Raw genomic sequence first — 27,203 nt, 5'->3', positions numbered from 1 at the left:
ATAACACCACATATAAAACCTTCTAGAATTAAGCACCACAGCCCATAACACAACAGATAAAACCTTTAAGAATTAGGCACCATGAGATTCTGACCCACAAGCACCACGACCCATAACACCACATATAAAACCTTCTAGAATTAAGCACCACAGCCCATAACACAACAGATAAAACCTTTAAGAATTAGGCACCGTCAGATTCTGACCCACAAGCACCACCACCCATAACACCACATATAAAACCTTCTAGAATTAAGCACCACAGCCCATGACACAACAGATAAAACCTTTAAGAATTAGGCACCATCAGATTCTGACCCACAAGCACCACGACCCATAACACCACATATAAAACCTTCTAGAATTAAGCACCACAGCCCATAACACAACAGATAAAACCTTTAAGAATTAGGCACTATCAGATTCTGATCCACAAGCACCACGACCCATAACACCACATATAAAACCTAGAATTAAGCACCACAGTCCATAAGACAACAGATAAAACCTTTAATAATTAGGCACCATCAGATTCTGACCCACAATCACCACCACCCATAACACCACATATAAAACCTTCTAGAATTAAGCACCACAGCCCATGACACAACAGATAAAACCTTTAAGAATTAGGCACCATCAGATTCTGACCCACAAGCACCACCACCCATAACACCACATATAAAACCTTCCAGAATTAAGCACCACAGCCCATAACACAACAGATAAAACCTTTAAGAATTAGGCACCGTCAGATTCTGACCCACAAGCACCACCACCCATAACACCACATATAAAACCTTCTAGAATTAAGCACCACAGCCCATGACACAACAGATAAAACCTTTAAGAATTAGGCACCATCAGATTCTGACCCACAAGCACCACGACCCATAACACCACATATAAAACCTAGAATTAAGCACCACAGTCCATAAGACAACAGATAAAACCTTTAATAATTAGGCACCATCAGATTCTGACCCACAATTACCACCACCCATAACACCACATATAAAACCTTCTAGAATTAAGCACCACAGTCCATAAGACAACAGATAAAACCTTTAAGAATTAGGCACCATCAAATTCTGACCCGCAAGCACCACGACCCATAACACCACATATAAAACCTTCTAGAACTAAGCACCACAGCCCATAACACAACAGATAAAACCTTTAAGAATTAGGCACCATCAGATTCTGACCCACAAGCACCACGACCCATAACACCACATATAAAACCTAGAATTAAGCACCACAGTCCATAAGACAACAGATAAAACCTTTAATAATTAGGCACCATCAGATTCTGACCCACAATTACCACCACCCATAACACCACATATAAAACCTTCTAGAATTAAGCACCACAGTCCATAAGACAACAGATAAAACCTTTAAGAATTAGGCACCATCAAATTCTGACCCGCAAGCACCACGACCCATAACACCACATATAAAACCTTCTAGAACTAAGCACCACAGCCCATAACACAACAGATAAAACCTTTAAGAATTAGGCACCATCAGATTCTGATCCACAAGCACCACGACCCATAACACCACATATAAAACCTTCTAGAATTAAGCACCACAGCCCATAACACAACAGATAAAACCTTTAAGAATTAGGCACCATCAGAGTCTGACCCACAAGCACCACGACCCATAACACCACATATAAAACCTTCTAGAATTACACAACAGATAAACGCAGTTTATATATACATGTACGTATATATATATATTACCAAGTATATACATTTGTATATATGAGACCATACATTTTTAGTACATTGTATGTGGTTGGAACAGAACTGGTTATTTGCACCACAAGTGCAATGAACAAGATTTATTATTGGCTCAGCATTACACCTAAAAAATACAAAGTGTGTGCTAATTCAATCAGATTTTATTAAACATGTCTCGTTTGATGGCTATAAGCACCACAACCTTAAACAAGAAGTGGATACAAAAAAAACTGTATAAAACTTACGCAAAGTCAGTATGTAAGCAATGACAGCTTGTCAATCTAAATATACTCTTCTGTAATATATACTATGTAAAGTAATTATATCGTAGAATGTGTGCCTTAAAGGTCTTACAAACACATCAATTTGCCATAAATGTAACCTTGATTGATTGATTGATGGGGCTTAACGTCCTTGTTCCGGTTATAACCGAGCCTAGGACACAGAAAAATGTAACCTAAAGGACATTCGCGTATATAACCAGGTTTGTTTACATTCGAGTGCGCAGGCTCACAAGCCAGGAAGTGAAGAAATTAGCCAATCAGACGGTGGTGCTTAGTGTGGTTCTTGCGTGCTTTCCGGATGTATATTATATCTGGACTTTGGGATTTTCCATAAACTTGCTATATTTAGTAACAATCTAAAGATAGATTTTTTGAATTCCAGTGTTTATAAATAGTATAATAGTTTAAGGTGCGTTTCTTGGTCATGTATCTGTATTTGCGCGCGACGTAAGTATTACTTCTTTTCCTCTCACATCTATTAGTCTTTATCAATAAGGTTAATCAGTAATCTAGATTGTTAGCATTTGGTTTGGTAGTCTTCTACTGAAGATCTTGAGTCAGATGTCATATGCTGAAGTAACACGTGTAGATCTACAGTCTGTACAGCATATGCAAGCTAGCTTATATCACAGGTGCCTGACTCGTTTTATGAAATAATAACATGTTCTCTTATATGTTATTATTTTATAAAACGAGACAGGCACCTGTGCTTATATCATCAGCCGACTTGCATTGAAATGACGTTACAACTTAAATTATCACAGATTAATAGATCATCTAATTCCAAATTCAGCCTGTTCATGTGGTAATTATTCTGAGGATCTAGAGCATTACTTCTTCTACTGTCCAAATTACAACCATATAAGGCACTTTATACATGACATATTTATACAAGTTGGTTTTATAAATATTAACTTATTAACATGTGGTAACTATGAACTTTCACTTGATCTTAATGAATTTGTATTAAGTAATGTAGAAAGGTTTATAACTAATTCGAGAAGGTTTTAATTCTCTTTTATTTCTCTTTGAATCAAATAATTATATAATATTTCATTGATATGTATGTATATCAATATAATTGTTCAATAAAATACTCTTCTTTCTCACTGTCAGGTAGGTGAAGCACTTTTGCTTTACAAAGTCTTGTATAATTATCTGTTTTCTATATATAATGTATATAAATAAAAATATTTCCTGAACTTTTGATACTTTTTAACTAAATTATTCCATTAAACTATGAATGACTACTTAAATTATTACAATGATGAGTGTATGTGTAAGTGTTACAAATAACCCTAATTATATAGTTCTATTGTTCAATTACTTTATCAAAATGTCATTTATGTGGGAGAAGACTGATATAGGCAAAGCCTGTTGTCAAATCCCTTTGTACTATAAGTTCTATAACATCTTGTATAATAAAATTTGTTGAAATGAAATGACGTTACATAATTGTCAGTAAGCTTATATTTGTACCTCAACACAGGGACATGTAACAATGTGGAGGAGGGGCTTGTCTAGTACATGGCCAATACTAGACTAAAACTGGCCCCTCCCCACCACCATTGTAACATGCGCCTATATAAAGCGATGCTTTATAAACTGATATATATAGGTATTATATAATATATTAGCTATTAGAATCTCACTACCTACACATTGTTACTGTTACATGTATTGTGGTACTTCATGCCCCTTTACTCCTCAAGACATACAATAGTTCATAGATTTCTACCAAAATTAATATTTGTTATGATCAGATAGCTGGTTGGTAGGGATTGACCCAGTCTCCATTTTTCAGTACCAGATGAAAACTACACTGTATATACATATGTAACGGGAGAGGAGAAAATGTAGCAGCCAGACCGGGGTTCGAACCCGGGACCCTCCGAACTCTAGACGAACACTCTACCACTGAGCTACCTGGTCGCAAATGATCAACCCAGTCCAGTTCCGCTACACATAAATATCACATAGGCTGTGATTTCTATGATGATTCAATTTTTCCGCGATGAGCCAGTGACTTGTATACTAAATTTATTAGTATATAGGTACATGGTTCTGGATGAGTCAAATTTTTGAATATGATCAATGAATGGAATCATCTATTTCAAATATATTCTAAACATAAGAATTTTTTAACATCTAATAATTAGGCATTTTATAATTAAAAAAAAAAGAAAAAGTCATGCTGGTAGGGGGATCCCCAAAATACAACGCTTGAAAAACTCCACCTGCACTACTCTCAGTACATCTAATATTTCAAGTGGACTTGATACTTACGCTCCATTTATAATTTTCAGTTCGTTAGAAAGTGTAAGAGTTTTACCGTCATAATACCATTATCAGGTACTGAAACAGGACAATTTGTGGCTATATTTTGCCAAATTTCCAAAGAATATTTTAAATCAAGATTATAAATTGCACTCTGGCTCTCATGGGCATCCTACATGTAGGTAAAGCCAAAATAAATTGTTGTCAAAATAATAAGTAAATTATATATTATATATGGCAAACTACCAACTGTGATAACACAACAACATTGATGCGATACTATGTCTTTATTATTAATTATTACATATATTTATTTATGAAGAAAATGTTGAAAATATTGTGTAACCTTATTTGATACTATGTACTGTACTGAATGCTTTGCCTAGTGAATACCCAGGTACATATTAATATTATTATTATCTATATGAAATATAACTTATATAGTTATAAGCTAATACAATATTATATTGTTTGTTATCATTGTAGTTTATTTTTCAGCTTTTACTTTCTCTCCCCCCCCCCCCCCCCCCCCCCCCCCAATCTTGTAGAAGGGATAAGATAGATATTACCCCTGGGTATGTGTAGGGTGGGTGGTCTGGGGCACAGTCAAGTAGATAAGTAGCCCAAGTTTTCTCAGGCCCTGACACCAATAAAAATATATGTCCTGTGTAGGGGCCAAACACCAAACATAATGTAGCTAGGGGCCTAACACCAGACATGCCATGGTGTCATGGTCAGGGCCAGAGGAAACTCAGGCTAGTAGACGGGGTTTGATTGGGCCAGAGGAAACTCAGGCTAGTAGACGGGGTTTGATTGGGCCAGAGGAAACTCAGGCTAGTAGACAGGGTTTGATTGGACCTGGGGAAACTCAGGCTAGTAGACGGGGTTTGATTGGGCCAGAGGAAACTCAGGCTAGTAGACAGGGTTTGATTGGGCCAGAGGAAACTCAGGCTAGTAGACAGGGTTTGATTGGGCCAGAGGAAACTCAGGCTAGTAGACGGGGTTTGATTGGGCCAGAGGAAACTCAGACTAGTAGACAGGGTTTGATTGGGCCAGAGGAAACTCAGACTAGTAGACAGGGTTTGATTGGGCCAGAGGAAACTCAGGCTAGTAGACAGGGTTTGATTGGGCCAGAGGAAACTCAGGCTAGTAGACAGGGTTTCATTCCCCAATCAGACTTGAACATGTATGTCCCCAGTTACCCGGTACCTCCTACAAAAAGACAGCCCTGCAAGCTTCTATCCATGAGGTTATCAAGAGTGATGAATATAAGCTGATATAGTTGCTCAGCTGTTGATGTAAAATAAATAACAGGTTTATATAAATAAAAATAGATAATTTACAGTTTCTGTCTCCATAAACACTATGAGATTAGAAAATTGTAATTTAAGTTTTCATATAAAAAAGAAATAATAGGGTATTGAACATTTTAAATTTAAAGGTTTTTTTTGAAACACCGATACCTGTTGGACTCTCTTCCACATGAGGCTATATTTTTATTTATTTGTTTTTTTGTTTTTGTTGTTGTTGGGGTTTTTTTGGGGGGGGGAGGGGGATGGAGGTCCAAAGTAAACCTAATCTTTATTTTTGAACAAAAATCATCTTACCTTAAGTTTTTACAAGACTGTTTTGACTAGCGCATTGGTCAGAATTTGTTTCCTTAAAACACCATTGTAAAAATTAAACCATTGAAAAGTAAATTACTGATAATTACCCATCCAAACATATTATGTAGAAACAGGACTAATTTTGGCCAAATCAGTTGTAAGAATTCCTTTTCCCCTTTTCTTGGAAATATGCCTCATTAGTTTTCTGAATATGACTCTTAACAGATCCGGACATCCTAGAAGAAAATCCTAAAATATCAATTCTAAAAATAGGCATTACTCAGTCAGGAGTCGTTGCTGACTTGGTCTTAAAAATAGCTTGTTTAGGATTTTCCAGAAATATAAAATAGATTGAAGTTACTTATACCTATATTTAGATATCAGTTTATCTCTACATACAATATGTCACATGACATTTTGTAAGTATCTGGGCCTAAAAATAACACAATATTTTTAGATCAGATCCAATGTGGATATTGCATAATTTTTAATATAGACATGCATATATAGTAGTGTATGTAATAATGGGGTGTACCTGAAAGTTACTAAGGCTTATATATATGTGAAGTGTAACTTGCAATTGCATGTAGCTATATAAATCTCTTACATAAAAAAATAACGAAATGATAAAAATAAAACGAATTATAGTATATAGGTAGGCAAAAGAGGAAAAGTTGTCAGTATAAGAGAGGAGATTTGGTAAACTGCCACAACATAGTAAAAAGGTACGTACTGTGCAAACGTTACTGACATACTTCATAGGTATTTCCGCCCTAATGGTTTTGTTGATCAGTGTTTACAACTCTGATTCAATCATTGTCTGTAATCTTTTATTCATGCTTAATTCATAACTCAAAATGAGTAATGTTCTAAAATTTGGTTGTAGTGACCTTTACTTCCAAGATCAAAGGTCAACTAAGTGCAATTTCAAACTGTTTTAAGATATAATGGAACTTATTTCTAAACTTCATCACTCATAAATAATGTTCACAATGCACTGAAATAAGGTAAATTCTCTTCAAGGTCAAAGGTCAAACAAGTGTAAAATGTTTATTACCTATCTTTTGAACAGTGTGAGGTAATCTTGTTTTTTACCTATAATTTTTTAACAATTCGAGGTTATCTTGTAAAAACTTTATATACAAACTAATTATCAGATGCTGTTCATTGCACTGTAATAAGTGACTAAAAACTTCATATGATGGTCACTGTGAGTTGAAACTAGAAATAACTTGATAGGGGAGGTCAAGGTCACGCGGACCGACAGGTGTCCACTTTTTTTGGCTCCGACAAATTTTCACTTTTTGTTGATCTTATACCTTTTGAAAAACGACCAAATTTGTACTATGTCTTACTAACGTCATAGGAAGTCAGATTTTCGCTTTGCTATCAACAAATTTTGTTGGGAAAAGTGAGGTTTGGACATGGAAAGAAACACAATGGTATAGTGAGTCGCCGCGGTGACAACTGCTAACGGACACGCCTGTGTACGTACATTGTATAGGTTGGACCTACCTGTGACTTTCACTACACACCGCTAACATATAAGGATTTTTTTTCCGAGATCTGGGTTTCTCTAGAACTTGAAGATGGGACCAACAAGTAGATCTTCTACGTCATCAGCCAAAAACAGTGAACAGTCTATCACTCAACGATTAGACGATATCACCAAAATTTTATCTAACATGGTGACAAAGTCGGACATCGACAAGAAGCTGTCCAGTCTCAAAGATGAGTTAAAAGATGACATTCGAGCGGAAAATAAGGAACTCGTGGAGTCGCTACAGTCAAGAATTACAGACATAGAAGAGGAAAATGAGAACTTAAGAGAATCAGTTAGCTATCTGGAAAACCAAGTGTTAGAACTTCAAGAAAGTAAGACAGAGTGTGCAGCTAAATATAATGATTTAGAACAACAAGGCAGAAAAAATACCATCAGAATTTTTGGATTGGAAGACACGAAGGAGAATGAAACAGTGGAAGAATGTGTGGAAAAAGTTGTTAAGTTCGCAAAAACTAAGCTGAAAGTGCCTCTTCACACAGACGACATCGATATCGCCCACAGACTAGGCAGATTTAATTCCAGTAAAAGGAGATCCGTGATCGTGAAATTTACTCACCGAAGGAAAAAATATGTGGTTCTGAGTGCCAGGAGTTTACTAAAGAACTCGCAGTACACTGTGTCCGAGGATCTTACGAAAATTAACCAGGAGAGGCTGCGCCAGGCATACAGACTTGAATGTGTAGTATATATACTGCTAATTATTGAAAACCCCAATACACCCAAAGCGATGAATTTCAGCATCAAGAGTAGATATATATCCTTTGGTCCATTAACAAACGAAGAGCATCTTAAGTTTCACTTTTTAAAATGAATTCAGGCAAGCTATGTCCTGTGAACTTATGACAGCAACACTAGGCCTTTGACACGTGTTATCTCTGACATACAGTACCTTTTTTCAGCATTTTCATTATTTTCTTGTGGAAATAAGTGGAGTTCGGTGGAAAAGTATGCAAATATCCGATGTTAAAATACAAACACAAAGAACAATAGAGATCTGAGAATTTTTTTATGCAAATAACCGATATATAATTATGTGAATTCATCTGTAATTTGAATTAGGAAAGGGTTCTCATTGTTATGCAATGTTGTTATCTTTCAATTGCTAAATCTGGCTAAGCCACAAATTATGTTTTTGTATATATGACATTATTTCTATTTTACAGAAGCTGAAACACAATGAATGACTCTGTGACATCTACCCCCTATGAAAGTCTGGATACTAGTCTTGAAGCAGACGACTTCAATGCGGTTGTTGATGGCTTACTAGGGGGTGCAGGCACTGCAACTAGTTATGACGAGAAGAGAGACGAAGCTAAAGGGTGTTTACAAGATGATAAACAAAACAGTGCCGAAGAAAACTACAAAGAAAAGGATGTTACTAGGGACACAAACTCTCCTAATGTCGACATTCGACGACATACAAACTCTCCAAATGTCAACGCTCAGCGTAATACAACCTCTCCTAATGTCAACGCTCAGCGTAATACAAACTCTCCTAATGTCAACACTCAGCGCAATACAACCTCTCCTAATGTCAATGCTCAGCGTAATACAAACTCTCCTAATGTCAACGCTCAGCGTAATACAAACTCTCCTAATGGACAAGAGGCAAGGGCAAATACGTCAAATTCTAGTCAAAACTCGGCCAACACAACAGGAAATCCTGGACAAAGGAATCAACAAGCAAACAAGAAAGTAGCCAAGCATCCTGATTACTCTGATGAACTTAAGAGACGTGGGACCTTCCGAAATTGGCCAGCACGAATGCAACAGTCACCAGAAATGATGTCAGGGGCTGGATTTTTCTTTTCAAGTATGTACAGTGGAACTTCGTTAACTCGAAGTCGACGGGACCACGAAAAAACTTCGAGTTATCCGAGTGTTCGAATTAAGCGAGTTATCGTTTTTGGTGAAAAGTTTGGTCAATATTTGTCAACATTATATAGTCATTATAACTTTGCTCTGTCGCTCATCAGTTTAGTGTGAAGACTGGTCAATACATGTAAATATATATGTAATGTTTCGTTATGTCACTTGTATTTTGGTGTAGTTTTGCCGATATACAGTCACGATAAAGTTTCTTTCACTTAGTCACTTCAATAACGATCTGATGTGCAAGTCATGTTTGCAAAAGGTAAACGATAAAACGGAATTCGACAAAATAACAAGTTATTAATGTCAAAACAAATAACCGTTTAAGTTTAACACAGATTGCATACAAAACGTAACAGAACCATTACCTTTTATTGCACATATATAAAATACTGTTTGATCGGGCTACTTACTTTTTATTGATAACCACGCCATTTCCATGTGTATTAGCACCGGAAGTTGGGCTGCGCATGTGCGTATAAAATGTTACTGTAACTGAGCTGGCGTTTTATCCGATTTAATAGACAGCACTGACCGTTACAGTTGTACTCTGAACACCTCGGCAGTAATTACGCTATTGTTTCAGCAGTTTAAAGATTTAATAGGCGCCGGTGACTGTGTCATTTCTACACCTGTAAAAACATCAGCCGGGTAGATCTACCGGTGTGTCAGAGATTAGTTCCGCTTGAGCGAACGGGTAGATGAGTTGTTGACTATCGTGTGTACTGATATCGGCGACCGCCTTGGGAAATTACCTGATGTAAGTAAAGCAGTACTTTTTATCACCAAGACTTGTTGTTATAAGATTCAACCGACAATTTCTTTTATGAATTTATGAAACACTTATAATAGCATGTAGGTTAGTAGTGCCGATATGTTCAGTATTACAAACGGAATTTAGCTCTTAAAAAATGTCAGCGTTTGCCACCGATCGACGAAAATTATACTTCGAGTTATTCGAACATTTCAAGTAGGATTTTTATTGTTGGGACCAAATTTTTACTTCGTATTATCCGAGTTTTTCGAGTTATCCGAATTCGAATTATCCGAGTTTATTTTACTAAGATAAAGAGAGAATTCGGCCGGGACCGGCGAGGTACTTCGAGTTAAGCGGGGTATTCGAGTTATCCGAGTTCGAGTTAACAAAGTTCCACTGTATATGTGATTGTAATACCTGGAGTATTGAGGATGGTCTTTTTAGCTCACCTTGTTGTTGCCCATTTGTCAACTTTTCTCAAAAGTTGCTTCAATTGTAGGGAAGGCCCCACTAGAGGATGACCTTCCTGGGGCCTAAACATTGGGGGCCACAACAGGATGACCTTCCTGGGCCATAAGAGTGGGGCCACAACAGGATGACCTTCCTGGGCCATAAGAGTGGGGCCACAATAGGATGACCTTTCTGGGCCATAAGAGTGGGGCCACAACAGGATGACCTTTCTGGGCCATAAGAGTGGGGCCACAATAGGATGACCTTCCTGGGCCATAAGAGTGGGGCCACAACAGGATGACCTTCATGGGGCTTAAACATTGGGGGCCACAATAGGATGACCTTTCTGGGCCATAAGAGTGGGGCCACAACAGGATGACCTTCCTGGGCCATAAGAGTGGGGCCACAACAGGATGACCTTCATGGGGCTTAAACATTGGGGGCCACAACAGGATGACCTTCCTGGGCCATAAGGGTGGGGCCACAATAGGATGACCTTTCTGGGCCATAAGAGTGGGGCCACAACAGGATGACCTTCCTGGGCCATAAGAGTGGGGCCACAACAGGATGACCTTCCTGGGCCATAAGAGTGGGGCCACAATAGGATGACCTTTCTGGGCCATAAGAGTGGGGCCACAATAGGATGACCTTTCTGGGCCATAAGAGTGGGGCCACAACAGGATGACCTTTCTGGGCCATAAGAGTGGGGCCACAATAGGATGACCTTTCTGGGCCATAAGAGTGGGGCCACAATAGGATGACCTTTCTGGGCCATAAGAGTGGGGCCACAATAGGATGACCTTCCTGGGCCATAAGAATGGGGCCACAATAGGATGACCTTTCTGGGCCATAAGAGTGGAACCACAATAGGATGACCTTTCTGGGCCATAAGAGTGGGGCCACAATAGGATGAACTTTCTGGGCCATAAGAGTGGGGCCACAACAGGATGACCTTCATGGGCTTAAACATTGGGGGCCACAACAGGATGACCTTCCTGGGCCATAAGGGTGGGGCCAACTACAGGATGACCTTCCTTGGGTCTAAAGGGGGAGGCCTAGGGGAGGCAGTACTGAAATTCTTTGAAATATGCGGTGTTTGTCTTTCAACAGGTGTTAGAATCTGTCTTTGTCCATTTGTTTGAAAAGTTTTTGGTGTTGCCAGTTTTTACCAATTTTATTGAAAAGTTTTTGGTGTTGGCAGTTTTTACCAATTTAATAGAATATCATTATTTTTTGCTATTTTAAAAATCAAGTAAATCTGTCAAAAAAACCCAAAATGTTCGAACTAAAGATGTTTATTGTGAAAAAATAGGTGCAATTATCAATCAAATACCGGTTTATTGTATACATACAGTTTATAATTACAATAGCTTTGTTATATATATATATAACATATCTTAATTGTTTGATCTTTCGACTTTATAGATATATTTATGTTTCAGTGAGCGGAGACAGCGTTAGGTGCTATGTGTGTGGAATCGGGTTGAGGAATTGGGACCAGGATGATAATCCCTGGGTAGAACATGCGCGGTGGTCACCAAAATGTACCTTTGTCCTTGACAAAAAAGGTCAAGCTTTCATTGAATAACAAAAACAAAAATTCTACAAAAGTTTTTTTTCTTTTTAAATGAACATATAGAAAACCTCTCTTTTTTTTGAGAATTTTTTCTGGCATAGAAATATTTTTTAACCCGATATAGATTTTCAGGGGCTGATAACATTTACCTTGTCACCCTGCGCCTTTCTCACTCAAAGGATTGAGATAGCTTGATTTCTTTTTTCTCTGTTTCTTCTCGTCTAGAATTGATATAGTTCTGCAGCATTAAGAACACGCCTGGTAATAAGCCCACCCGTTCTTATTGTTCCAAGTTTATGTGTACAAATATGGGTTCATAAGACCCTAATCATGAAACACATATCCTCTGAAGAGAATATTAATGTAATTCTTCATGGTTATAATATTTGTTTCATACTTTAAAGTTTCTTTTTCTGTTATAGGAAGACCTGATCAATTTCCAACTGATGCAGAGCGGAAAAAACCCACTCCTGTGTGACGCAGCCCAGAGTGTGTTGAATATGGGCTACTTGCCACGGGTAGTCAAAAAATGTCTCGACGAGCTTCTGAAACTTGAAGGTAAAATTTTGTATCATTTTATATATTGTTTGACATTAAATGTCAATGAGTTCTTTTGTGGTTTGGAGCTGTTTAGAAGGTTTTATGGTACCAGCTGTCTTGGGTACCTTATCTAACCAAATACTTACTTATTTTCGTGATGCCTTATCAAATACAACAAGAAATATCTTTAAAAAAGATAAACGGCATATAGTTTAAATACTGGTGGTTATAATGTAAAAGTGCTGTTGAAATAAATTAACGATATAATGCGTTTCAGCACGGATAACAGAATTATATGTTTGAATCATTTTTTATCAGGAATTTGATTTTATCAATGTATCATTTGAAAAGATTCATCTGCTTATTCAGCTTACATTCTATCTTAACTGTTTCGTTTTTAACTGCATATCTGCAATTTGCATTTACCGCTACGTTGACCAATCACATACTTCATCTTGACCAGTAACGCCACCTGTCGCGTCATATCCAGGGCAAAAAGAAAATTATACGGCTATGCCGAAAAACAGTAAATATTTTTATACAAGTACAACCAACATTTCATACAGTTTAAAATGTTTTCAAAGATGTTTTGTGTTTGGATATAAATAAGGTATTCAATAAAATTGCTAAGGGTTTAAAATTTAGGGTATTTTTTTACAATTTTAAATTCTTATTAAAATATTTGAGTTTTGAGAAAATTCGCAAAAATATCTCATGAACTGAGAATCCGAACCAAATATTTTGTAGTAAATATGACAAAAACCATAAGAAAAAAAAGAAGTACCCATAGATTGAAAGCTAATAGTGTCAAATTTCTAGTACATACCTACCCAGGCATTATTACTCTAAATTTAAATCTAACAATATATAATAAATATATTAGATCGGTTGAACTACACAGATATAAATATATTGCATCTACAGTGTAAGGGGAGATAACCTGCCCCTTAACTACATTTACCCTTGTTTGTAATCAAGATGATACAACACTATATTGCCAAGCTACGTATACATATACATGTATTACATAAAATGGTTTAGCCTAAATGATTTATTACTTTTCTGTATGTACACATGCCCTGGCTGTTAATGGGACGTTAAACAAAAACAAACAAACCAAGTATGTACACATACAAGTAAAACACCCTTAAAATTTCCTGTGATTCATTATAAACAGGAAATATATGACTGTTAGGAGAGTAACTGACCACAGGGCTATTTATATACCATCTCCAGAAGGAAGTGAAGACTGACTACATCTGATATACTGACCAAACAATTACACAGGTCTAAATACCTCAATACTTAAGGAAGTGAAGACTGACTACATCTGATATACTGACCAAACAATTACACAGGTCTAAATACCTCAATACTGAAGGAAGTGAAGACTGACTACATCTGATATACAGACCTAACAATTACACAGGTCCAAATACCTCAATACTGTTACCCCATTCAAATACTACACCAATCAACAAACACTGGACCTCATCTCCCTTCTCCTATATCACCACTAAACTGACCATCAATAATCATCTTCATCTAGGCTGGCATTCAATGAGTGGGAAGAAGTTAATGAAGATAATAATGGATAAGGAAGATGTGGGAGACCTGGATCCTGTACTGTCAGTGGTTCCCACTCAAAGACCGCCCAAACGAAAATGTACCGAAATGTCTGGTAAGGTCGATTAGCCATTTAATTTTATTCTAGTGTAATGAAGAAAAATACTAGCTAGACTCGTAAAAACTTTTTTGTTTTTCATGATTTTTTAGAAAAATAAATTCCAAATAGGTGTTCTAATAAAGGTTTACACAGAATAAGGTTTCATCAATCCTTTTTAACTCGAGGGAAGTTTCTTACAAAACTTATATGATTTTACTGAGAAAAAAAAAAGAATAAAATAAAATAAGAGTTTGATTTGGTACCTTTCCTTAACATCTTTTTAAGTTAAGGAATGTTGAGGAAACCGAGGGCATAGTTTGCTAAAAATTTACAAATGTATATTTTTTAGGCTTGAATATCCAAGGAAAAATAATTCAAGTGAATCAAGTTGCTAACATTTTTGTATTTGTTTTCTGTTACAGTGCCAAAACCAAAAGCTGTTCTGGAGCAGGAGAATGCTGCACTGAAGGAGAGAACTACATGTAAAATATGTCTCCTAAACATTGTATCTATTGTTTTCCTGCCGTGTGGACATCTTGTTAGCTGTGCCCAGTGTGCTCCCGCTCTCAAAGTCTGCCCTATCTGCCGTGGGCCTATGAAGGCCACGGTTAGGATTTCATTTGCTTAACCAAAACAAATATGAATACACAGGGGGTTGACACGTTACTATGACCCATAAATAACCCAGTCCAACCCCTAGACCTTATCAAAATTGATCACAGGGTCTAACTCCTAAATCACTTATCGACAATAATAAGTGATCCGGGGTCAGCCCTATGGTTAGTTTTTCATTCTGGGTCATTGGATCATGTCAAGCCCCTGTGTATATACACAGGAACTTTGAACATAATTCCAACCCACAGTTGATATGAAAAATGTATGTATATGATACATGTTATATGAACCATGGGTGGGGAAATGTCCTAATCCCTGTGTATAAACTCTGTTGACAATTTATTGCTTGTTTTTTATGTATTAGCAATTTTAATGGGATTACGGATGCTCAATGCAATTTCATCATTTTCTGTTGTTACCTGATTATTTACAAAACTGTTGTTAACTGAATAATTTATCAGAAATTGAAATGTAAATTGCATATTCTAGTCAAAATAATGTCTCGTTCAACCTCTGCTTCATTCGAATCTGAACAAAAAAACTAGTAGATCTCATTGCAGCGGATGGAAAAGCAGCACTCTGATTGGTCAAGACCAAAGGTTTACGAGACTGGCGATAATCAGATAAATCACAGGTAAAAGTGTAATAAATGATCTATATGTATAATATGATAAAACATATACACAGGTAACTCTGGGTAGACTAGATTACCTGGGAAAGTGTGTATTGTTTATATATGTATATTTAGATTTTTACCTAGTATACTATGTTGTGTATAAGGAGTATGTAGATGAGGTTAGTTATGATGAATATTTGGTCCTGTCATTCATGAACACGGAATTCAAAATTGTCACCAGGTTGTCAACATTGATTTTGACAATATCCAATGAAAGGATTATTATCACTTTTTCTAAACAAATAGAAAATGGACAATAGTTATGACATCATGAAGTCAGTGAAAATCCAACAAGAGGTCAACTGACTATAGGTTAGTCATTGGGTCAAGGGTCAAGGAAGAATCTTTTAACTCAGACATTTTGATGCTATATTATGGAGTTAGCTGCAGAAGTTGAGTTGCATATTCTGACATTGCAGCAAAGCTGACCAAAAATCAAGGTTATTGGGTCAAAGGTCAATTAGATCCAACTTTGAGGCATGATAGAAGCAATGCTGTATTGAAAAATGAACAATCGGAATAGCATCAATCCAAAATACCATAATACCCCTCTCTACATCATGTTATTGTCCACATACATTTGTACCCCCAATCACAGTATTACTCTATGAAGTGCATCCAGTGTATCTTGTATCAAGAATCAAGAGATAGAAAAAAAAAAAAATAGAAAAAGAAGAATGAAAATAATGCCAGTTTCTTTGAAAGTGTGTGCAAGTTTGAGCTGATAAATGTTCATAATGCTGTTTGCAGGGCGGTTACCATAGCTTTTCCTCTTATTGTTGATTTAAAGAAAATGAACAGGACACAATTTTGCTATTTCGTCATGACAAATAAAAAATAATCATATTATTTTAATCATCAAGTATTTAGTAGAATGATTTTAAGCAAAGTTTTGTGCTAATCTGTGTTATTATCATTTTCCTACATAGTTTTCGGGACCTCCTGGACATCGTTTTTGGTCCAAATTTTTCATGAGCAAAATATATGGATAGACGTTTTTTTCAGCATTTTCAGCCTAAAAAAGTAAATAACACTGGTGCGCAAATTACACAGGTTTTTACAGTAAGCGTCCTGTGGGTGTAAATATCGCTAAATGAGGCTAGCTTTTAGATTGATGTCCTATATATTGACCTGACTACCCTTATCCCACATTTGATTGCATTACACCACAATACACTGATAACGTGTATCCGACAATGCCCTTATCTAGGTGACAAGTTACAATATGCTACCGGGCATGATACCACACACTGTGGTCTACCGGGCGTGATACCACACACTGTAGCTCTACCAGACGTGATACCATGTACCGTAGAGCTACCAGGCGTGGCACCACACACTGTATGTCCCAGGGCGTGGTACCACACACCGTAGGTCTACCGGGCGTGATGCCACACACCGTAGGTCTACCAGACGTGATACCACACACCGTAGGTCTACCGGGCGTGGTACCACACCATAGGTTTACCAGACGTGATACCACACACCGTAGGTCTACCAGACGTGATATCACACACCGTATGTCTACCGGGCGTGGTACCACACACCGCATGTCTACCGGGCGTGGTACCACACACCGTATGTCTACCGGGCGTGGTACCACACACCGTATGTCTACCGGGCGTGGTACCACACACCATAGGTTTACCAGACGTGATACCACACACCGTAGGTCTACCGGGCGTGGTACCACACACCGCATGTCTACCGGGCGTGGTACCACACACCCTATGTCTACCGGGCGTGGTACCACACACCGCATGTCTACCGGGCGTGGTACCACACACCCTATGTCTACCGGGCGTGATGCCACACACCATAGGTCTACCGGGCGTGATACCACACACCGTAGGTCTACCGGGCGTGATACCACACACCGTAGGTCTACCGGGCGTGATACCACACACCGTAGGTCTACCGGGCTTGATACTTCTGTGGTAAAATCCCTATCTTTTTCTGGGCATCATACACTCTTCTCATTTGTAAATAAAATTTCGGAACGCATAAGTTTACCTGAGATTTTAGTTGAAAATTTTCTTTTTCTCATTTGTATAAATACCTTTTAGGAAGACAGTAAGTTTATCCATGATTTTAGGGGGCAATGGTTTGTTTCTCATTTGTAAATACCATTTTGGAAGACAGTTAGTTCACCCATGATTTGTTGGGAAAATGTTTGTTAACAGTTTATTTATGTTTATTTCTATAATAATTAATGATCATAATATGATAATTTTTTTTTTTAATGTATTTACATAAATCATAAGAAAGCTATAAAAATAACTGACATTAGTATTAAACAAACGTACATGGTATAGTTCTGTATTGGTGATAAGACTAAGTTTTTACTTAAAGGTGCTATTCATAGCTTGTAAGGCTTTCATAATCCACTTATCATTAAAACTTACAGAGGAGGGTGATTATTGTACCTCAGTGATCAGTTACTAGGCAACTTTAACTACAACTGTGCATTGTTTGTTTATATATCACAATATTATTATGATTTATTTACACATTAATTCATAAAACTTTTTACTGAAGTTTTGTTTTCTTTAAATTCTTACAGTTAACTGCATCTTCAATTGTTATTGGCTTTAACTGTCCGCTCAGTTATATATATAAAATTGTCTTTCAAAATAAAAATGCAGCAAAAAATCGTTTAATTATACATGTATATGAAATTGTCTTTCAAACATCACAATGCAGCAGAAAATCTGTAGATGTTCAAAAGTTTGTTTGCAGGGTTCAGTTAAGGCTTAAAAATAATGTTTTATTTTGTTGTGTGCAATTATTATAATCTGAATTGGAATATCTTGATATCTGTACATGTAGAGTATTGTCATTTTCAATATTAGAAATAAATATAAAATATCGTGAGTATTTCATGTGAGATTTAAGAAGTCAGTCTTATTTTTTTTTTTTAGATCACCACGTCTGAAAGGAAAGTTACTTATGTGACTAAAGCTGCATCCATCTGTCAATGTTTTTTTTTTTTTTTTTTTCCAAAAATCACTACAAGCCTAGAACAGCTCGGTTGATTTTGCCAAATTTGGTCAAAATCATTCTTTGGAGAATTTTGTATAAACATTGATATGTTGGAGCCAGCCCTTGTTGGCCTAATAATGGAAATTCAGCAAATATTTCTTCAGTCTTTAGAACCAACATGGTAGACTTCATGCTATCATGCTAATGGCCAAAAATATGGCTCAGGGCCTCATTGTTACTGAGAAAAAGATTTCAGCTTATTTGTCTAAATTGACCCTGTAACCTTAAAAGTAGGTCAAGGTCATGTATTTGAAAATACCTGGTAGCCCTTCATCATACCTGTGTGATGGTCCAATTTGAGGAAGTCTTTGGTTAAAGAGTGGCTGTTTGAAGATATCAACATATTTGACAACTTTGACTTTGAAAGTAACTCAAGGTCATTTATTTGAGCAAATTCATCCCATGGCCAGCATGCTATTGGTCAAATATGATGATCCTTGGCCTCTTCGTTGTTTAGAAGAAGTTGGTTATGTTGATGCTGCACACCAGACCTCGACACATGGTCCTGGTTCATCCATGGTTAGAGAAGTGGGACATGATATAGGAAATGTGACAAGTTCTTTAAAATACTTCGTCTGTAGGCCTTGAATGAAAGGGTTCGGTCCAAATAGTTAAATTTGGTATAAATGATGTGTTTGTGCCACCTGGTGACACAGAGGCTGGGCCTATCCATATTGATAAACAGAAATCCCCTCAGTCAAAATAGTCAAATCTTTATAAATGGTGTGTTTGTGCCACCTGGTGACACGGGCGGGCCTATATTAAACCACTTCGGTAGTGAGTGTTGATGTTTGTTGATGCTTTAAGAAGTCCAGTGCCGTTAAGAGTGTTCGTGTTCTGCCAGACTGTTTAACTTTAAATGTCTGCATTATGCTAGCATTTTTATTTGCACATTGAACAACTACATAACAAATCACATCAGAATTCAATTGAAGCTTTTAAGACCATCGTCATGGTTGCCCTATAGTAAGCTTCTCATACACAATTTATGGGAATACATATTAGAATTCAAAATGATAGACTTCTAAGCTGATACATTTGAATCATTCTCGGTTTAAATCCCAGTAAAATAAACTTCCTATAAATGCTGTGCCCCTCTCAATGGAGGCTAAGTGGTTGACTTATTAGATTCAATCACAGTTAATATTTAAATGAGTTCATTATGTCCTATATTCTCTTGTTATCAACAGACTGTCGGAGATTATACGATATTAAAAATAGAAAACATGACCCATAAATTTCAAACAAAATAGGTATAAAGCAGTATCTTTTGCGCTAGTGAGACCCCGAAATAGTAGCCAAGTGGCTCAATACAGTTAGTGTTATCAACACAGACGAAAGTATATCGAAAGCATAGACTAACCCAAATATTTCTAATGGCTGAAATCCTTGTCGAGTTTTCAAAGAAGTAGGCGTTCAGAACAAAACTTTCTCAATTTCTGTCCCTGTCCACCTTTTTCCATGAGTTGCATAAACTGTTTATATTCTGCTGCCCTACTGGGCCAGCAGTGGTGTCTATTATCAACCACAAATGGTCAGAGCTTCATTCATAAAAAATCTTGGTTCATCGCCAAATGTGTTTTTATCCTATGGTCATTTAAAACTTAATACGCAGGCCAATAATTGTAAAGACGGTATAAATAAGTCCTCTGGTGTTTGTAATTACACCATATCAGTTTCGATTTCCTTTTGGACATGCAAGTGTGCCGTGTCAAAACACGAGTTTACCTAGAACGAATACTATTTCAGAGTGTTGCCGGAAATTTCCCCGAGATGTTACAATTGACCTGCCTTCATTGCTCTCCGGCAGGACGACGACCATCTGTCAGAAATTGTCCGTCCGTCGTCCAGAGCTACGTTATCTCAGCTCGAGTTTACCTCCTTCAAGTCTACAACTTCTATGTACAATTTTTACAACGCCGCCGCCATGGTGACGCACAGTAACATTATTATTTCATTCATCAAAATTTGAAACCCGTGTCCTGATTAGGCTAAACTCGGAAGCGCAATTTATGATTTATTTCTCCGTTATTTTTGGTACGATATGAAAATAGATTCCAGACTATCAGTTAGCGCGAAGGTTTGAAATATGGTGTGTCGAGTTCTGGAGATTTGATGAAGAAGTTTGAAATCATAAGACGCTAATGTCTATTATAAAAAAAAATCGGGCAAACGTGCATTATATTCCTTGTCTACTGAAATGACAAGAAGAGGAAACTACTGACGGAGTGAAACGAAGGGAGGTAACTCTGACAAATCAGAATGAGAAGGAAGTGGATAAAGTTGTCAAGACTGTAGTTAAATTCATAGTTAAGAAATAATCAGAATAATTATATTCAATGAATTCTTTAATAATTATTTTGTCTAAAGGGCTTTAAAAGTAGAACAAATATCTACTGATATATTATATTAGTGAAAAAAGATGGTTTGGTAGCAGACCACAGGATCATGCTGGCCATGGGTGATTTTGTTTTCTTAAGCTGATAGATCTAACTCTTTTATCATGATATGCAGAAAACAATAGATGTGCAACATAAATTGATATTTTCAATATGAAGCAGTATACAGGCTTCACTTTTGTCTTGGAAAAAAAACATTCGAGAACCTGAATAAGGAAAATGTAGATCAATTTAGCTAACACCTCGGACGGGTATGAATGGTCTCCCATATGATCTTATCACAGACGTCTGCTTCTGGTGTGTATTAATAGAAAACAATATTAAGGGACCTGTCATGAAAATGAGCTACGACAACGTTGATAAGGGAAATGTAATCCGAATGGTTCTGATGTTGATATCGCTGCCTTGCATAGCAAGATCATCAGAAAATTCGGACTAGGGAAAGGTCACTTTACCTGCAGCAAAAACTGGTACCTAGCAGACGAGTAAGATCTTAGAAAATCCCAGTGATGAACATGTCAAAATGATATATCATTGGGATAGAAATGCATAATTTCAAATGGGTTTCAGAAATATTTATAATATACTGTGTTGGGAATTGTCATTTTGGCCAAAAATAATATTTTGCATTTTATCTACCTTTTGTTGCATTGTAGTCCAAGGGAAGCAACTCTAATTATTTGCTCTCTGTTCGAACTACAAAGGCCTTTAAAATAAGAGTAACAAACTTTTGGTTCAAACATGATGATGAGTTATTGCGACGGCATTTGTAAATTCCGGATACAAAACTGAGTCAGCTTACCAGTTGTCTCAAAACGATGTATACTTTGTCGGCCTAGTTAGTACATGTATTTATAGAAGAAAAAATAATACTTAATCTAGCCCTTACTCCTATGAGATGCAGATGCCTATGCTTGGTTTCGTTGTGGAGTACTCAATTGCCTAGAAACCATGTAAAACCACGTTTGTCAACGTTTTGGTACAGACTAAATATGTTTTTGTTATACTGAGTGTTATGAAATACTCATAAAATTTCGGACCTCCATAAGAGTGGTCTCCCCTGTGAGCACTGAAAATGATTGATTTATCAATTCATTTATTGTTCGATTTTCTGTTCCAGCAAGATTTGCAAAAATATCTTAATATTTATTTGTCTCTCGTGCTTAGCTTCAGGGGTTAAGACAAAGTCGGGAAATAATGAACCGACGCGAGTGATTTTTGTGCCAACATTTGCTATGTTGCAACAAAAATGCTATGCCTTTCTATGCTCATTTGTTCAATATCTAGACTTTTTCGGGGGAAAAAAAGAATTTTTCTTTCAAAAAAGTGATTAATTCAAAATAAGAATGGAAAATGCCATAATTCTCTCTAAATGTCTAGTGTTTATTAGTAGCTTGTACTTCGTCTTATTTGAGCACGTTCAATTTTGAAACTGACCAGCAGAAGAAAAGTACAGCAATATGTTGTGAATACCACATACCAATAGAAAATAATTGTTAGAGGAAAGAGTTAGTTTTTACAGAATCAATAAACATGCAATGGTGCACCAAGATCCCTCTGTGATCCATCCTTAGTTTTTACAGAATCAATAAACATGCAATGGTACACCAAGATCCCTCTGTGATCCGAGGAAAGAGTTAGTTTTTACAGAATCAATAAACATGCAATGGTGCACCAAGATCCCTCTGTGATCCGAGGAAAGAGTTAGTTTTTACAGAATCAATAAACATGCAATGGTGGACCAAGATCCCTCTGTGATCCGAGGAAAGAGTTAGTTTTTACAGAATCAATAAACATGCAATGGTACACCAAGATCCCTCTGTGATCCATCCTTAGTTTTTACAGAATCAATAAACATGCGATGGTGCACCAAGATCCCTCTGTGATCCACCCTTAGTTCAATCATAAATTAATCTTCAATGTTTTCTAATTTGTTTTTTCACTTAAACAGCAACATTAATCATTATTCTAAATCCATGATTTCCCCCACTTTCAAGATTTTTTTTGTGTTTATTTGAAATTTTAAAATAAAAAGATTTCATCAAATGCAATTGAAACTCGTGTCATTTCTTTTTCACTAATCTCTACTAACTCTGTGTCCTCAGTACTCCAGTACTTTGATTTCAATCCAGATTTGACAGCTACTGTGTCACAAATACCGTAGTGGTCATTGGTAAATCATCTGCCTTTCACCTTGGCAGCCAGGGTTTGATTCCGGATCAGGTGTAAAAAGGTACAGGGTCACCCGCCAATCCGACTGGGTTTTCTCTGGCTATTCCTCCTACAGCAGGACCCCTCCTGGGTGATTCCATCCCAGCCAACATGTGTGATTAAGTTGATACAACTTGTTTGACAATTGTTAATTAAAGTTTACATTTAAACAATAAACAAGGAACTCCATACTACCATTACTCCAATGATTTTATTTTGACAATTACATATCATTATTCATTTTATAGATGGTATACGTGTTCCATGAGACATCTTGGATTAATAATATAATCTACAATACTATTTGGAGCAAATATTTCCACATCTATGGACGAGCCATGATTTAGCTGATCTTGTGTTACTTCAATAGAAGATTTAAGTACAGAAAACATTGCAAAATCCACCTTCGTGATACTTATAAATAGCCGACACAAAATGTTTCATCATTGTAGTTTCAAGCCCTTGTCATTTCTTGCTTAAGATGAGTATAGATAAAAATTCAGGCAAGATAATTTGGTACATCGTATAGCCTTTACTTCGGTCATTACAACAATTTACTACCCTTTATTTATTATAAACAAAAGAAAATTAACTATAGTAAACATAATTATAGATCAATCCCTGCTATCTGATTTGATTTTATGAAAGGATGTTAAACTTTTACAAGCTTTGTACAACCAGCGATACTGCATAGCTTCAGTAAATTGGCGTGATAATATCAGGCAATTATGTTGTGGACTTACACAACCCAAGACAATAAGTAATATTACAATACAAAAGAATTTACAAGGAAACTTGATCTCTAGCTAGCAGCTATTGTCACAATGACTGGATGGACAATGCTAATTCCTAGGGCCTGTTCGTTTATGAGGTCAAACTGGTTCATCATGATTTTATATGTAATATTCCAGGCATATATCTTGATGGTTCTGCAGATGTTAATACAGGCCTTGGTAATCATTGTCAAGGCTTGTCGGACACAACATTAAATCATTGGGTCTGTCCCTATTTTATGAACTCTGGTCCAACCGTTTGGACCGTGACCAGCAAACAACCATAGGCTTCACCCACAAACTACACCCAATATCGAATTAGGTGTAGTTTGTGGGGGATATTACCAATATAAACTTATAAAGGGTTTCATGTATGTCATGAACACATGAGTACATCATTACAAATAATAACTGAACATGATGTCACCGACATTGTAATGAAAATGATAAACTGTCTGTGACTGCACAGATAAAGCACTTATTTTCATCCCTTACTCTTAACTTCCAAATTTTTACCACTGGAACCTGAATGTGTTTAGTACATATGCCGAATATTTGAGAACGTTTTCATATCATGGTAAGTACTATCTATCTACTACATAGTGATATTAATATATATAATAATCCAACTTACTGCAGATTTCATCTGATCAACCACCGATTACAACTTACCTGTCACAGACACACCTTATCACAATTCCTTCAACAAAAATATCAATTTTCCTTTTGGAATAAAATATGTTAACAAAAATTCAGAAATTAATATTATATATATCTGTTACAGACTTTTCAACCTTTAATGCTATAATTTAAAGAATATAACTGAGAAAATATATGTTTTTTGTTAGATATACTTTTAAACTTCCATATGTACATTTTGTTTTTGGAATGAATAATTCTTGTTCCATTTCATGGCTGTAGGGTTCTTTATATGGATTAAGCACTAGAAAATCTTCTAACTTACAGCTGAATACAATTAATAACATGGTTTATCCCCCTAGAGTCAACATGACACACTCTGCTTAAACTTGCAACTCTTTTGAGTAAATTAACATATATATGAAAGCTAAACAAAGACATATCCATAAAAGAATACTAGATAACAATGAGAACAATGAACAAAGACTGGTGATAAATGTTTTGTTCTTTATAGATCAGAGAAGCTACAAATTAGATATATATATATGACAGCGCTTCAGCTATGACAAAGATACCATCCAAAACATGAAAATGAAATACACATGTAAATACATGACAAAATCAATTTCTAATCACATAAAAAATTAACAAAAAAAGTCATATTAATACAGTAGAAATATAGTGAATTGAATACATTTTCTGTGTATAATTTTAACTAAATAATGAAAATGATATTTAGGGTAGGTATTCACTTTCTTCATCATGCTTGAAAGTTGTCGTTATAGTTTGGTTTCAGCAGGATAAGGGTATAATAAATTCCTTAATCTATTTTCTGTAATTAGTTATCAACCCGAAACTACTGGAATGGACAATGTGGCATGTTACAGAAAATGCCCCACCTCTAAAAACATACATGTGTCCCGATAACATCTAATGAAATATAACGGTTAGGTATGGACAAAAATCTCTCTAATATGCATAGGACAATTAGTACAGCAAAGTTTACATTGTGATATTCATGAAATATTTGTTTTCTCTTCCACTCAGAAACAGAACCCACATTCTGAGTTTAAATGTGGGGATTCGCAGAAAAAAAATGTATATAAAACTTGCGGTTTAGATAATTTGATAATCATTACGATTGATTTATTGTTTCAGTAAAGCTTACGATACAAACTACAACTATATAATCAGTGTACTTCATCAACACTACCTCCGACTTCAATGAGTAAACGGGGTCAAGTGAAAATGATGTATACCAACATTGTTATATATGTAACCATAGTAACCGGACACAAGTGCCCAGTTGTTGATCAAGCGGCTTCAAATTCATCAATTGCCTTGATAAAATTACAAAAGGACAAGACATTTGAAAGCTCGAGCCTGAATAGCAGCGTATGATTATTTATACAAATACATTCATTACGTATAGGTTAGGTTTTTGAAATCTATTTAGTTTTGTAGTAGGAAGTGAAAGCAAGAAAGAAGGAATCAGGGGGAGTGAGAGACAGAGTACCTGGACCACACCCATAGTGCACCATTCTGTGAACCAGCGGACTGGAAATCTTCTATATATCTTTTATATACTTCAATATTTACACAAGAGGAAACTCTCAAATGTCAATAGTACTTTTTGTTAAACTTATCTCCACAATTTTTTGTTTTAACTTTCAACACATCCCTTGATACGTACATATAAAATGTCATACAGATTATATATATATATATATATGTGTCATATATATACTTGCAACAAACTGATATGAATCCTATACATTCTCAAGTAAAAAATAGACATTTGTTCTGGTGATGTGTGCCGTTTCCTTACTGTCCCATAAGTCTACATATAACGGACACATACTGTATCTGGACGAGGCCATCTGAACAACAGTGTGTCACTACACCCAGGCTCAATCACAAACAAGCTGGTAGCATGTGTCTTAGAGACTTTCAAACTCATCAATTCGTTTCTTGGTGTTGCCTTGTCGGATCTGTTTTAGTGTCTTGTACTTGTCGCGACCTTGTTTGACATTCTCTGTATGTAGGATGTCATTTTGTGTTTCTTTTCCCCCAATCTTGGCCTCCAAAAGTTCTGCACTCAGGGACTGAAATAGTCATTAGTCAATGATTGCCGCAAAGCAAATACATAAATTTATCGAAAAGAATCGACAAGATTTCCAGTCCCAATGATACAAAAAAAAAAGAAGCATTCTGTATATTTTTTACATTATTATCTTACTTCTAAAGGAAGTTTTTGCTGAACTATCTTTGGGATAACAAAAATACCAATAGAGAAAGTCCTATGCTTTGACCAACATATTTGACAAATTAAGAATGCCTGCTAGGATGGAATTTAAGATATAAGGTTGGATTTCACAACTTGTTGGAGTTGACATTTAACACAAACAACAGTAGCATTGTGTGTTAAGCTAAAAAAAGAAAAGGATTGAAGAAAGCAAAATTGGAACAAAATTAAGACATTATACTCTATCTAAAGAAAT

The 27,203-nt window shown here is 36.3% G+C and overlaps 3 protein-coding genes and 1 non-coding gene across 6 annotated transcripts in view; 2 read left to right on the top strand and 2 right to left on the bottom strand.

Annotated features, from left to right (window-relative positions):
- The first annotated feature begins 2,420 nt into the window (after positions 1–2,420).
- LOC117328326 (death-associated inhibitor of apoptosis 1-like) lies at positions 2,421–12,153 on the top strand. Its single transcript, XM_033885851.1, has 3 exons — positions 2,421–2,485; positions 8,650–9,299; positions 12,008–12,153. The coding sequence occupies exons 2-3, from the start codon at positions 8,663–8,665 to the stop codon at positions 12,151–12,153; spliced, it is 783 nt and encodes a 260-aa protein (XP_033741742.1). The 5' UTR covers positions 2,421–2,485; positions 8,650–8,662.
- On the bottom strand, positions 3,899–3,970 carry Trnas-aga. The gene has a single exon. It is a non-coding gene; the product is annotated as a tRNA-Ser (tRNA).
- A 406-nt stretch (positions 12,154–12,559) lies between the features above and the next one.
- Positions 12,560–18,527, top strand: LOC117327312 (baculoviral IAP repeat-containing protein 7-like). The gene is made up of 3 exons (XM_033884237.1): positions 12,560–12,699; positions 14,231–14,362; positions 14,770–18,527. Exons 1-3 carry the CDS (start codon positions 12,588–12,590, stop codon positions 14,973–14,975), a joined length of 450 nt encoding a protein of 149 aa, XP_033740128.1. The 5' UTR covers positions 12,560–12,587; the 3' UTR covers positions 14,976–18,527.
- Positions 18,528–23,482: 4,955 nt separating this feature from the next.
- Positions 23,483–27,203, bottom strand: part of LOC117327311 (radixin-like) — a 34,528-nt gene continuing 30,807 nt past the window's right edge. For all 3 annotated transcript variants that reach the window (XM_033884234.1, XM_033884236.1, XM_033884235.1), the window contains one exon: positions 23,483–26,807. In XM_033884234.1, the coding sequence (XP_033740125.1) occupies positions 26,643–26,807 (165 nt within the window). In that variant the 3' untranslated portion in view covers positions 23,483–26,642. The remainder of the gene's footprint in view (positions 26,808–27,203) is intronic.

This window comes from Pecten maximus, chromosome 5 (assembly GCF_902652985.1).
Source record: "Pecten maximus chromosome 5, xPecMax1.1, whole genome shotgun sequence".
NCBI lineage: Eukaryota > Metazoa > Mollusca > Bivalvia > Pectinida > Pectinidae > Pecten > Pecten maximus.
This window is presented reverse-complemented; position numbering and strand designations above follow the sequence as displayed.